The sequence below is a fragment of the Podarcis muralis genome, chromosome 6 (assembly GCF_964188315.1).
Source record: "Podarcis muralis chromosome 6, rPodMur119.hap1.1, whole genome shotgun sequence".
NCBI classification, from domain to species: Eukaryota; Metazoa; Chordata; class Lepidosauria; order Squamata; family Lacertidae; genus Podarcis; species Podarcis muralis.
In genome coordinates, this window is record NC_135660.1 from 68,038,800 (window position 1) to 68,053,228 (window position 14,429).

General features: G+C 43.2%; 1 protein-coding gene across 4 annotated transcripts in view; it reads left to right on the forward strand.

The window, feature by feature from the left end:
- Positions 1-2,081: 2,081 nt before the first annotated feature.
- Positions 2,082-14,429, forward strand: part of P4HA1 (prolyl 4-hydroxylase subunit alpha 1) — a 30,677-nt gene continuing 18,329 nt past the window's right edge. For all 4 annotated transcript variants that reach the window (XM_028729617.2, XM_028729618.2, XM_028729620.2 and 1 more), the window contains exons 1-6: positions 2,082-2,347; positions 6,788-6,909; positions 8,411-8,507; positions 9,065-9,216; positions 10,438-10,575; positions 12,179-12,421. In XM_028729617.2, the coding sequence (XP_028585450.2) occupies positions 2,097-2,347; positions 6,788-6,909; positions 8,411-8,507; positions 9,065-9,216; positions 10,438-10,575; positions 12,179-12,421 (1,003 nt within the window). In that variant the 5' untranslated portion in view covers positions 2,082-2,096. The remainder of the gene's footprint in view (positions 2,348-6,787; positions 6,910-8,410; positions 8,508-9,064; positions 9,217-10,437; positions 10,576-12,178; positions 12,422-14,429) is intronic.

Sequence of the window (14,429 nt, forward strand, 5' to 3'; positions counted from 1 at the left end):
GGCTGGTTTATCAGTTACATGACCTCTATTCCCCTCAGACCATTGTAGCTCTGTGAGGAGAACAGCAGTCTCCTAGCACTGCTTATAAACCTTAAACTTCAGTTCTCACGATTCTTTGGGAGAAACCAAGTGGTATCATAGTGCCTTAAAATATAGTGCAGATGTGGACTATATGTGTGAAGTTGTTCCATAAGTAGGCCCCGCAGATGGTCCTGACCCCAACAACATGTGATTTCCCTCCTACCGCACCATAACATTCACCTGTTGGCTTTCTGAACAGGGGAAGCCTATGCACATAGGGTTCCATGGGAACTGTGACCCCAGTCATTGCTGAGATGTCCCATACTCAGTGTGAGGACACTGAGGACAGGGCCAGCTGTGCAGCTCCACTGCCAGTTTGTGTGGACCATGTGTGCACATATAATATCTGAAGTAGCTACTGTTGGGCTAAAGGTGGGTCCTGGTCTAAGAATGTTAATGAATACCGTTCTAGGTCATACTATGGGGAACATCCCCATGGAGCATCCTCCTAAAGGAAAAACAAATACACCTTTTCATTATTTAAAAAACCCCAAAGTAAGAGTTGCTTCTGTGTAGTTAAGTCCCACACCACACTGGTGACACCAGAAGGAAGGATTTATATGGACTGAGCAAATTACATGGTTCTTATTGTTGTGGTAGGACGCGGGTGGCGCTGTGGGTTAAAGCCTCAGCACCTAGGACTTGCCGATCAAAAGGTCGGCGGTTCAAATCCCCGCAGCGGGGTGCGCTCCTGTCGCTCGGTCCCAGCGCCTGCCAACCTAGCAGTTCGAAAGCACCCCCGGGTGCAAGTAGATAAATAGGGACCGCTTACTAGCGGGAAGGTAAACGGCGTTTCCGTGTGCTGCGCTGGCTCGCCAGATGCAGCTTGTCACGCTGGCCACGTGACCCGGAAGTGTCTGCGGACAGCGCTGGCCCCCGGCCTCTTGAGTGAGATGGGCGCACAACCCTAGAGTCTGTCAAGACTGGCCCGTACGGGCAGGGGTACCTTTACCTTATTGTTGTGGTACCTCGGGTTACATACGCTTCAGATTACATACGCTTCAGGTTACAGACTCCGCTAACCCAGAAATATTACCTCGGGTTAAGAACTTTGCTTCAGGATGAGAACAGAAATTGTGCTCTGGCGGAGCAGCGGCAGCAGGAGGCCCCATTAGCTAAAGTGGTGCTTCAGGTTAAGAACAGTTTCAGGTTAAGAACGGACCTCCAAAACGAATTAAGTTCTTAACCAGAGGTACCACTATACTACTACTACTACTAACACAACCATGAAAGCATATCTCACAAGGCAACAGTTACTGCTGGAATCAGTCCAATGTAATGTCCGGAATATACAAAACAGGCATTAAGATACTGGCACACCATTATTATTATTATTATTATTAAATTAATTAATGGGTGCCGATTGTGGGGTGGGTATTCCTCATGCCTGCAAGCTTTTCATTGGGCCTGTGCATCATCAGCATCAGCCCCTTATTCCAGATTAATTCTAGTTCATCCAGACTGAACTTTTCGATTTGGGGGGGGGGGGGCGGAAATCCAAAACAAAACCCTGTTGCCAATAACCCATGATTGGCGGTATCTGAACAATCCACTCACGCTTACTGTATTAATCCTGAGCAACCCTTCACCCCGGAGGACAGAGGTGCCTGGCGTGCTCTGGTCCATGGGGTCACGAAGAGTCGGACACGACTAAACGACTAAACAACAACAACAACAACCCTTCACCCCTAGAGCAATCCATGAAACCATGAAATGATCAGTCCGTTTTGAGCTACCCATTATGCCCTACAAAACACTTTCTTGTCTGCAGAAGCCTGGCGACGTAGGAGCGTTTTCAGCGCTATTGATGAATTAAAAAAAATTAAAGCTCCCCCCCCCCACTCTTTTCGCCCCGTTACGTAGCAGCGCACCCCTGGGCATGTTTCCTCCTGCATAAGGAGCCCCGCTGTGTTCGATGGGCAATTCCGCCGCGCGCGCCCCCTCGGAAAAAAAAACCCTTTCCCAATTAATTCCAAGCGCTAATTGTCCCCCAAGAGAAGAGGAGAGAGAAGGGGATGGAGCCGGGTCTCGCGCCTGCGCATTCGCCGGGGGCGCCGCCGCCGCCGCCGCTGCTGTGCCCGGCCTCACGTACAGCTCGGGCGGCCGCGTTCCGAAGGGGCCGCCTCCCAGGGCCGGCGGTGGGCGGGATCCCGGCCCGCATAAGCATTCCGAAAGGGGCCTTGCTGCGTGCAGTCCCGGACCGGGCGGAGAGGCGGACAGGGCTCAGCAGCGGCAGCAGGAGCAGCTTGGGCGGCTTTCCTCCGAGGTGCGTGCAGGGGCTTTTCTTCCCATTTCCCACCCACTTCCCCCAACTCCTGGTCGCGTGCATGGAAGGGTCTTTTCCCACTCCTTTTCCCACGGGAAGGGAAATAGCTGGCATGCCTGGCTTTGCAGCAGCAGCAGCAGCAACCGCAGCAGCTAACTTCCCCATAAAGTATGTCGTACTTTTTATTTTATTTTAGGCATTGATTTTTTTATTATTATTTTTAAAACAAAAGCACACAATCCACACAAGTGTGCTTTTAACAAACAGCCCTCCATTGTGGCTGCTTTGCTGGGCTCCCCTCTTTGCTTCCCCCACCACACCACCAAAGGCATGTTGCCTGGATAAGTCCCCTTTCGCCCTCTTGCTGGGGAATCCGCCCGGCTCTCTTTCCACCAGGCACTTTCTCTTCCCTTTCTTTTACGCTGCTGATGTGCGATGGACTGAGTGCGATGGACTTGGCACAGCGCTCTCTGCCCCTCTGCCCTCCCCCCAAAATAAAATTTAAAAAGTTCCTGGAAATACTTGCCTAGTAGCAACTCGCCCAGGGCAGCCCAGTCTTGTCAAAATTCTTGCACAGATCCGCCCATGTCTGTGCCCCAAGGGAAAAATGGGTTTGGGGCTGACGTGGATGCGGGTCTTTCCCCCCTTCTCCCTCTTCACCCTCAAGATTGTTCCTAAGCCTCTTCAGCAATTGAGCTTCAGAGGCTGTTCATTTTGCCCTATAATAAGTGGCGTGAGTTTCTTTAATCAGTAGCATATCCTGAGAGTAGTATATGAGAGAAACTTGATTCCTTCCTTCCTTCTAGAATCTCCATCTCTGGCTGTTACTCATTGAGCGGATGATATTCATCCAAGTTTGCATGCGGTGCTGCTTCTCCTGATATCGGTATTCATGCAAGGCCTAACAGTTGAAACTTTTTAAAAAACAAAATACACGACTTAACCAGAGAATAAGTTTTACTTAGCCAAACATGCCTTAGTTTCCACTTATTTCTTAAGCGTGTTATACAACTTGTGGAGCAGGATTGGTTTGTGCGGAAATTCCTAGGCAAGCAATGGTTACCTCTCTCCCTTCCCCTTTGTAAATTGATCTCTTTGCAAATAAGAGGGTACAAAACTGCAAGAAGGGACTGAAGAGCCAATAAGAAAGAGGGCTGTTTACACAGAAAGTTGACTGTTTTGATAAGGCTCTGGTACTTTCTGTTAGACGTCACTTGGGAAGATTTTTGAGTGTCCGTTACGTGAGTGGGGGAGGGTGAAATACGTGGCAGTAGCATTTTTTTCATCAACCTTTTGCTCGCTTCACAAACTTTTGGAGAGAAGCTATTTACGCTGACTGGTTGCTCATGCTTGCTAAGTGTGAATAGAATGCATTTCTAAGCAGCTCACACAGACATGAAAAAATCTGAGCTTCGATGTAGGGGATATGCAGAGTCAGGGGTTTTTTGGCTAATTTTATCAGGGACTGTGCTATTTGATCAGCATTCAAATGTTTTTGAGTGTCTGAGGAATATTGCATCACACTTGGGTCATTCAAAAGTTTGTCGAACTTACTCGAAGTCTAAATATGAGACTTCAGCAGTGAAGTAAAAGTGGGTTTCCTGAAACTCGTGTGGCGTAAGAGCCTTTATGGACAAGAGATCCCGCATCGACGTACATAATATTCTCTTAGTAGCCAAGCTGATTTAAATTGCTAGAGGCAAGCTGTATAACTTTTTTTCCTTGCATAAAATAATCTAAAAAGACCCACCTAGCAAAGGCTGTGCTATGCTCATGCCACCAAATCATTTCCATACTGGAACGGGGTGCAACTCTTGAAACAGTTTTAGAATACAAAGGTAGGGAGGTGAAAAAGACACTCTGTGTCTTCTCTAGTTGAACTGTCCTGGGAGAAGTTTCACGAGAATGAAGGAAGCATGTGAAGAAAACATCAGTGACTGCTTCATCTGAACTCTCTCCTACAGGCCCTATGTTGGAAGGGTCCTAATCGCTTGCTGCATTTTGGTATTTACTTATTGCAGGTGTGGAGAACCTTGGGCCCTCCAGATGTCCCTGAGCTACAGCTCCCATTAGCCCCAGCAAACATGGCCAATGGCCAAAGGGATTACGGGAGTTTTAGTTGTTCCCACATACCTGATTTATTGTGATTACATTAATGTATTTTGATTTCCCTTGTAAGAGTTTTGAAAGGATTTGTACCCTTAAAGTAAACAAGCAATGTTGCAATTTCTGTTTACAACGGGGGCTTAATCTATTTGGGAGGCCCAGAAAATAAAAATAAAAACCCTACGTAACCCTCATGTGCTGTTTTACAACTACTGTGTGTTTTATCCAGCTAAGTTCGATTCAGAGTAGATCACTGAAATTAAAGGACCAAGGTTCATCATGTCTAGTAACTTCAGTGGGTCTACTACTCTGAGTAGGACTAGCATTGGCCACAAACCCTGCATGTTATATTCTCTGCTAATGCATGGGAGGTGTGTCCAGCTACTAATTGTCCAGTAGCAATAATGGAAATGATTGGGAACATTCCATGTGCTTCATTGCCCAGCTGTTTAATGCCTGTGCTATTCTTAAAAACGTGAGTATCCGTTGTATAAGTGTGATGCAGATTCAGATGGGATTTACGGTATATCTGAGACCAAACAATATAATAGACATTTTGACTGATAGCCCATTACTATGAATGCACAAATGTTTCTCCCTGTTATTTTAAAGGGAAGCTTCCAGTGCCTTGACATTCCTGAAATTATTTCATCTCTATGAGCTGGATAGTTAACGGCAACGTCAGCTTCCAACTTCAACATAACTGAGGCCTTCTTCTAAATATAAAATACTACTGGGAAGTTGTATTACCCTGAAACTCTGCTGCCTGACAAATTATCAGCCTACTTAATGCCTCTCACAAATACACTAATGTATTTGTGGGTTTTATTCTTACTTGTGAGGTGAATTTTCGCAATGGGTTATGTGGTTGAGATTCGCATGAATCCCAGTTTTGTGAAATTACTCTCCAAAAGCCTTGGTAATACATTAGAAAGCTATTTTCTGTTTGTTTACTGGCATGGCAGTAATGCCACCTTACCTTGAAAGGCCACATTATGTGTCCATGTGATTTTCAAACCACTTGGGGATTATAAACTCACAGACTTGAGTAAAACATGTACTCTGGGGTTGAGGCTGGCTTGCCAGCTGGTTGTCAGCTACCTTTCTGTGCCTCTGTAGATGGAAGAAAATTGATCTCTTAGCTTTGTCTTGATGCACAAGCTCAGAAGGGGTATATTAAGGCGGGGATAGTAGGCAGTAGAGAGCTAATTGCCTGAACCAAGCAAGGGCTCACTAATATTAACCAGGCAAGGATGTGGATGAGCAACACTCACTCATAAAGAGGTCCAGGTAGAGAGGATAAAGGTAAACCAGGAGACATTGACAAAAGCAGTTGGATGGGAATATGGATGTGGTTGACAGGAAGCTATCTGGCCCTAAAGTTCCAGACAGATATGCATTCTAATTAAGAGACTTTCTCATTGTATCTTTCATATTAGTTGGTAGAACTCAACATCTCCTTGCCCTCCAGACACTGACATGTTGTTTTTATTCTGTCGGTACCTAAAAGAAAATTTTCAGGAATGGCTTTCTATGGGTGGGAAAGCATAGCAGCACCCTTCCGGTCTTGAATTGTACATTTAACACAATTCAGTTGTACCATTTAATGCAATGCAATTGTTGCACTGGAGGTCATCTTGTCCCAACGCCCTGACAAATAGACATTCAGTTGCGGCAACAGAGTGACCTCTCCTCTCTGCCTGCTGTGCACTGTTCTGGGGGTTCTGCTTATGCCACAGAGCCAATTTCAAGGAGGGGGGGCATGGGAGCACGTTGGGAAAGGAGAGGGGATAAGCTGTCTCCTGCTAGTGGAACTACTTAGTTGAACCCAGCCACCAGGGTCCTTGTCTGGTTATTTCACAACATTTATTAACCACCTGTTTGTAATAAATAATCAACACTACAGTGCTGAGATTGAACTTGACTTTAAAAAGGACAGAGGCAGTAAGTTGCTTTTACCTTTAGCACTCGTGAGATTAAACTCCAGGGTGCTTTGGAAACAACCTCCATTGCTCTCCTCTTGATTTACAGAAGTAGTGCAAGCACAGCCGGTACAATCAGTAGCTCTGGGAAACAGTTGGTACTCATGTGCGTTAAGTCCTGCAGGGGAGATGACGCTCATTTATGCTTGACATGTTACAAGCCCAGTTTGCTTGGCGGCAATCCAGAGGTGCTGTTTGCACATCTGCCAAGAGACTTGGCTGCCCAGGTGGTTTCTCGTGTGCATGGTTCTGTTAGAAGCATGTAAATGGCTCCTTTGGTTTGTTCTCAAGAGCCTCGTAATTGTTAAAACTATGCCGTATTTTAAAAAGTGCTGTTTTATTTCTCTTTCAGGCGTTTGTTAAGGCAAGAGCAGAGCAGTAGAAAAATGATGCCCACAAAATCATGTTGCCTTCTAGTCCTCTGTGTTGTGCTTCCCTCTTCATATGCCCATACAGATTTCTTCACTTCCATTGGTGAGAATACTTTTGAGCAGAACTGTCAAGCATTTTTTAAACGATTCAGCAATCATGATGCAGAAGTGGTTCATTCAGTTGCGTTGTTCGTTTATATCATTTATGAGTTGCCCTTCCAAGATCTAGTGAAGACAATGGAGCTAAAATATGGCCAACAATAAAGTCTGAAAATTTAATAAAAATCAGGAAAATGCCCGCAGATAACTTTGAAACATGGCAGCAAAAAGTATCAGTAAATAGGTATTGGAAAGCACTGAAACAGTGCTGTGCTTGGCAAAAGACGTTAGTAGTACTGAACATTTAGGAGCATAATATTTGTATTTTATTTATGAAACTCTTAATAATACATACTCAGGTATTCAGATCTGCTGGTCATGCACTCAAATTGGTTAAATATGTAATATGGTTGTATATCTCACCTAACTTAACATTGCCAATAAATTGGGGGGGGGGACCCTTTTGCATGTGGCAATTGTTACAAGTTTACTTGGGTCACGATTCTAGCCTGAAGAGAGGAATAATTCCTAATAATAATAATAATAATAATAACAATAATTTTTTTTATTTATACTCCGCCCATCCAGCTGGGTTTCCCCAGCCACTGTGGGCAAATGGCCAACTCTACGGTTGCTCTTAGAGATTAGTAGTCCTGTTGACTTTGAATAGCAGTTCTATTGACTTTTCAAAAGGTAAAGTTGCCCCAGGGAAAGGTAATTTGCACTGTTTATATAATATAATTCAAAGGAAGATTTTTTGCATAATAGCTAATAAATGGAATGTGACAAATATTTGATGCTTGAAAACATAATTACAAACCCAGCCCTTCTCAGTTTCCTAAGCCTATGTGAAACTAGTAAATGGCAAGGATATTTCAGTTGGATGTTTGGTTTATGGTGTTATATTCATGATTTGATGTTTTATCAGTTGGGGGGGACAACTTGGGTTTCAAAGTGGGGAGGTGACTTGCTTTTCCAGAAGAGTGGGAAAGGGTATGAGTCTTCTTACCACCTCAGTATCCACTTCTGAATTCCCTTTTCCTTGGCTGTTCATATCAATATTGTGTGCTACAGAAAGCAATTTGGGGAGGAAGGGAATCCTTGATAGCATAAACTTACCAGTAATTCTTAATGTGTTGTAAAACTGCCACTGAGAAACACTCTAATGTGGAAAAATCACAATCCACAGGGAGAGTATGGAGTGATTTTGCAATATTTGCAAGACATTAGTTCAGAGAAACAGACTGCTGCCTCACAGCTTACATTCTACTTGAGACATATTGGTTAACTTACTGACAATATATTCTGATTACATGGCAAAACTAATTAAGAATAGCAGGGAGAAATATTTCCCTTGCACCTTTTTTGTAAGAATTAGACAGTGTAAAGTAATTGCAAACTCCTTGTGCATTTGGGTTTGTTGGTTGTTGGTTTTTTTTAAAGCATATTGTTAAGATTTTGTAATTGATCATAGACATAATGAGTGGATTAAACTATCTTTTTAGGTCACATGACAGACTTAATTAATACGGAGAAAGACCTGGTGACTTCGCTAAAAGACTATATCAAGGCAGAAGAGAGCAAGCTGGAACAGATTAAGAAGTATGTACAGGCTTTTATACTAATATTTAGTGGGTGACAAAAAATTTGCCCCAGGCCAAATAATATATGGCTTTTTGTGAGCGGAGGAATATTTGCTAATTCTGCAAAATGTTGGCTGTAAGCCATCCAGAGTTTAAATATGGGCTGTGGATAATAAAAAGAACTTTACTTCCTTTACTTCAAACCTTTGGAAAAAGTACAGAAATGTATGTATACATGCACATATGTATGTATGTATGTATGTATGTATGTATGTATGTATGAATGAATGAATGAATGAATAAATGTACATTATTCAGTTTATTAGTCGCTTGATACACAGGGAATCTCCAAGTGACTTGCAGCATTTAGAATGTAGAGAAGAAACTATTAAAAACTAGTCGCATTATGAGCTAGCTTTGAAAATCTGTGCTTTTTATTTATCTTTAGACCGTGCAATTTATTTATCTTTTAGATCATGAAACAATACAAGGTATCTGGTGTCAATTCACAACATTAATGTTGGCACACGGAAAGTGACTTAGTAAAAATATTTAGGTTGCATTTTGTCTCTCTAGATGGGCAGAGAAACTGGATAAGCTGACAGACACTGCAACGAAAGACCCAGAGGGGTTCTTGGGGCATCCTGTGAATGCATTCAAATTGATGAAGCGACTTAACACAGAGTGGAGCGAGCTGGAGAACCTAGTCCTGAAGGATATGTCTGATGGTAGGCTTTTAAAAAGCCATTGTAAAGGCTGGCTTGCATGCTGAGAGCTGTGTGGGTAGTGGATAATTCAGTGAGCGGTGGGCCAGAAAATCCCTGGTTTCCGTTCTCTTTAGCCACTTTAGTCTCCTAAAAGGTCAATAATTTCATACTGAGGAGACCTGAAATCTCAGTGAGATTTGGGATTTTGTGTCAGCAGTAACTCATCTTAGTGTTGTGGTACCTGCTAGAAGCCAGAAATCTTTGTGGTGGATAGGAATAGAGTTTCAACACTGTGCTGTGTGTTTTTATGACATGAGTGAGAGGAGGGGGAAACCAAAAATTCAGGTGTAATTCACTTCTGCACCACCTTGTTAGTTACCCAGGTGAGGGGGCCACCTTTTAAATAAACCACGGAACCAAAGAAACTAATTCAAGTCCAGTATCCAGGAGAGACCCAGCATTTATTAAAACTATTGCCTTGCAAGTCAGCTGATAGTTGGAAGGACTGCCCTGTGGTATATCAGAGCAAAGCTTATATAGGCTACTAACACACAGCAAACAGAGTCATCAAAGCATCTTTAAACATCCTCCTACATACATCAAGAAAGGTTACAGGTCATGGTATGTAAAATGCACATGGCTTCATATTGGTGTCTTCAACCCTGCAATCACCTTGGAGTGGCCCAAATATGCCCAGGCCATTTGCTCTCAAATGTCGCACTTCTGTCACCGTTGCCCTAGCAACCAGGCCTTCAACAGGCTGTGTGTACACACACACACACACACACACACATACACATGAAGGTTTACTTGATTTTTTTAGCTGTATTCAGAGATGTAAAGGGGCAGCTGATGGGTAATATTATTGGTTATTGAGGGATGTTATCTAGAGATTAATGGAGAACATAAGCAGCAATGGGTTCATCTTGGACATATCTTATAAGCTGGTTTTGGAAAATTGTATTAAATTGAATTAATTCGGCAAGATTTGTAATAATTGGGAAAATCAATGAAAATAATTGACGCAACAAAAATAATCAAGGAGATGCCAGATTCCACCCTGGTGCTTCACCTCATGCCTTATTCTCCCTGCTACTTCCTTCACACATACACACACCCTAATTTCAAGCATCCTTCACCACACGCCCAAATCTCCCTGCTCCTTCCCACACACCCTGATTTCAAGCATCCCTCACCACACTTGAGAATTCTATGATTCTAAGAGCGTCTTTCTTTCTTTAGGGTTCATTTCTAACATGACTATTCAACGCCAGTATTTCCCAAATGATGAAGATCAGACTGGTGCTGCCAAAGCTCTCTTACGGCTCCAGGATACCTATAATTTGGATACAGACACTATATCAAGGGGAAATCTCCCAGGTAAAATTTTGGTAATTTTTGTAAGTATATGGGGAAAGACTTTTAAGAAAATGACTTTGCAGAAACCAAATGAGGGTGTGGGTGATTAGGGAGGGAGAGTTTTTTTCCCACATACCGTATTAAACCATGGTTTGTTGCTAAAAGACTGAACCTTACGTCCACCTGTACCACTATTTTCCTTCCTCTTCCCCTCCCTTTGCTTGCATGTGTTTTTGTTTTTTTTAATTACTGGCTTACTCTTTCGCTCAAACCATAGCTATGATTTGTGTTCAACTTCCAAATCACTGCAGAGGGCAGGCAGTTAAAGTTTATATTACTCCCATGCTAGGATCCCAATCTAGATTAGGTCCCCTGCAATTTGTGTTGTCAAAAAAGGGTCCATTAAAATTGTTTAGGCAATGCATATTGCAGGTTCTGGATTGTGAAACAGTAGGAGACAAAAACGTTACAGCCCTTCTTTAACCCCCTTCTAGGGTCCGGACCCAAATTTGGCCCTTAGTGCCTGTTTTTTGCATTGGACCGTGGCAAGCACTCCTATTGGAGCAATTGGGATTAGTTTCCCACAGTACAAATAGCAATAGTGTGTGTGTTGTTGACTGAAAGTGTGAGTTGCCCCACCTGTGTTTGGCTCTTTTTCCCTGCACATTACCCCTGAGGGAATGTGCCCCTCTCGGGGCAAGGGGAGGAAGATTCCACATCCTAGGACTTAGGAAACACAACAGTTTAGTAGGGCACACTCTTTGGACTGATTGTCTTGGTAGTCTTTAGGATCCCTATCTAAAAACCGCTATCATTATAACATTAAGTGGTGGTTGTTGTTGTTGTTTAGTTGTGTCCAACTCTTCGTGACCCCATAGACCAGAGCACGCCAGGCACTCCTGTCTTCCACTGCCTCCCGCAGTTTGGTCAAACTCATGCTGGTATCTTCAAGAACACTATCCAACCATCTCGTCCTCTGTCGTCCCCTTCTCCTTGTGCCCTCCATCTTTCCCAACCTCAGGGTCTTTTCCAGGGAATCTTCTCTTCTCATGAGGTGGCCAAAGTATTGGAGCCTCAGCTTCACGATCTGTCCTTCCAGTAAGCACTCAGGGCTGATTTCCTTCAGAATGGAGAGGTTTGATCTTCTTGCAGTCCACGGGACTCTCAAGAGTCTCCTCCAGCACCATAATTCAAAAGCATCAATTCTTCGGCGATCAGCCTTCTTGATGGTCCAGCTCTCACTTCCATACATCACTACTGGGAAAAGCATAGCTTTAACTATACAGACCTTTGTTGGCAAGGTGATGTCTCTGCTTTTTAAGATGCTGTCTAGGTTTGCTTTTTAAGATGCTGTCTAGGTTTGCTTTTCTACATTAAGTGGTAAGTGCACTAATTTACAGTAAATTGCAGCCTATACAAAAATGTAAAAATTAAGTAGCTATAGTTAGCATGAATTTTGCACAACTTTGTTTTTTCCATCATAGGCTTTGTAAGGTGTCATTAATCACATAATAAAAATAGAAAAATGCAACTTCAGAAGAAGAAGAAAATCAGTGCAAATGATTCAGTACTGCAATTTCAATGCAACCTTGATTCAACATTTTTGGCTTCTTGTTTCCTACAGGAGTGAAACATAAGACATTTCTAACAGCTGAGGATTGCTTTGAGCTGGGCAAGATTGCATACACAGAAGCAGACTACTACCACACTGAACTGTGGATGGAGCAAGCTCTAAAACAGCTGGATGATGGAGAGGTTTCTCCTTCCATTGGCAAGGTTTCTGTCCTAGACTACTTGAGTTATGCTGTGTACCAGCAGGGAGATCTGGAGAAAGCCGTGATGCTTACCAAGCGTCTTCTTGAGTTGGGTATGTTAAAGAACTTGTATATTTCCTGTGGGTTGCAATAACTAATTTTGTGCACTAATTTTCCTGTGCACCAAAGATCTGTTTGCTGATTAGTGCAATTTCTGCTTCCTATCTTGTCCCCCCCCCCCTTTCTCCTGGATGGTCTGGAAATCTTCCTGAGCAGTGTGGGATGGGAGGGGGCTTCTGAAGGAGAGAGGAATTGCTACCAAAACAAGCTTTGTCCCTGTAATTTGTTAACTTAAGGAAGTCCATGGAAGGACTTCCCATTCCCTCTCGTCTCTCCAGTGAAGTTTTGAAGAGGTACAAATAGCTGCAGGTGGGGAGTGGGAAACTTGCCTTCCTTTTTTAAAAGTTAATTTATCTCGGGGTTAAAGGCATTGTTGTGAACTTCTTAAATAGTAAGGTAAAGGTAAAGGGGCCCCTGACCATTAGGTCCAGTCATGGCCGACTCTGGGGTTGCGGCGCTCATCTTGCTTTATTGGCCGAGGGAGCCGGCGTACAGCTTCCGGGTCATGTGGCCAGCATGACTAAGCCGCTTCTGGCGAACCAGAGCAGTGCACGGAAATGCCGTTTACCTTCCCGCCGGAGCAGTACCTATTTATCTACTTGCACTTTGACGTGCTTTCGAACTGCTAGGTTGGCAGGAGCAGGGACCGAACAACAGGAGTTCACCCCCTCGCAGGGATTCGAACCGCCGACCTTCTGATCAGCAAGTCCTAGGCTCTGTGGTTTAACCCACAGCCCCACCCGCGCCCCCTCTTAAATAGTAGTTGTCTTCAAAACAATAGCTTTTCCTAGTGCCAACAGCAGTGGCATTCTGTATTGGGCAACCGGGAGCAAGATAATCTGGCTCTGCTTCCATTAGCTGATAGCTTTTGTGCATTCAAAACAAGTCTGACCATAAATCAGATCAGTTCTGAATAGGTGAGGATTGTATGCGTCTGTATGCTCCTGATGGCATAAACGGGAATGCAGCAGGGCTTAGAAGCCTCCCTGCAGCCTGCTGCTCCTGTTTGCTCTCCCCATTTAGGCTGCAGGCCCCAAAAGACCCATTTCAGATTGTCATTGCGATTCTGGAAGGGACTAATGTATTCTCATTGGAATCTGATTCAGATGTGGGGAGTGATTCCAAAAGCCAATCACCCCATGTCAGTTCCTGCTCAAGCACAAGTTTTAGATTCCACATCTTCTATTTTAATTTATATTGCTACTATTGGTTTATATGCGCAAAGACTTATTTACCCAGGCGTTTAGCCATTAATTAATCTATGGCTTGCTAAAGCTGGGGTGGGGGTGGGGCTCTGTTGTTACGATTATTTTATTATGTTGTCTGATACTATGATTTTTATTACGTTTTTATTATTAATGCTCTGTAATGTGTTCTTAATGTTTTACACTGTCCTGAGATCTTTTGATAAAAGGTGGTATATAAACTGAATAAATAATAATAATACTTTATTCTTTGCTTGGGATTGTAAAAAAAAACACACCAAAGTGACACATCTCTTAACGTTCATTCTGATAGTAGCAACTTCTGTTTTTCTAGCATCTTTTCCTAAAACACCCAGATTGTCACATTGGCCTGCAATACATTCTTGTTATGCTATCATAAAATGCTTGTTGGAAATAGTACGTTAATTCATGCAAGGCTTTATAAATGTATATCTGCTATTGCATCGTGCTTTATGAGTAGGATCAGGTCTTTACTGCTGCTTGGTGCATAATGACCTTCTGTTCAACGTGTTAGTGGTGTTTTGTTTTGTTTTGTTTTTGTCAATTGCAATAATGTGTAAATGTCTAAAGTTTCACTTTTTTATTACAAACTACCAGAGGGGTCTTAAACAATATGATAGTGCACCAAGTGTTTTCTGTTGAGATTTTCACCTTAATCTTCATGTCTGCTTTGGTCCTTTTTGTTGTTGTTGTAAACTTTCAGAGGTAGCATATGTGGTGACGTCCAATCGCTGTTGGACTCCCATTACCCCTGGCCATTGGCTATTCTTGTATC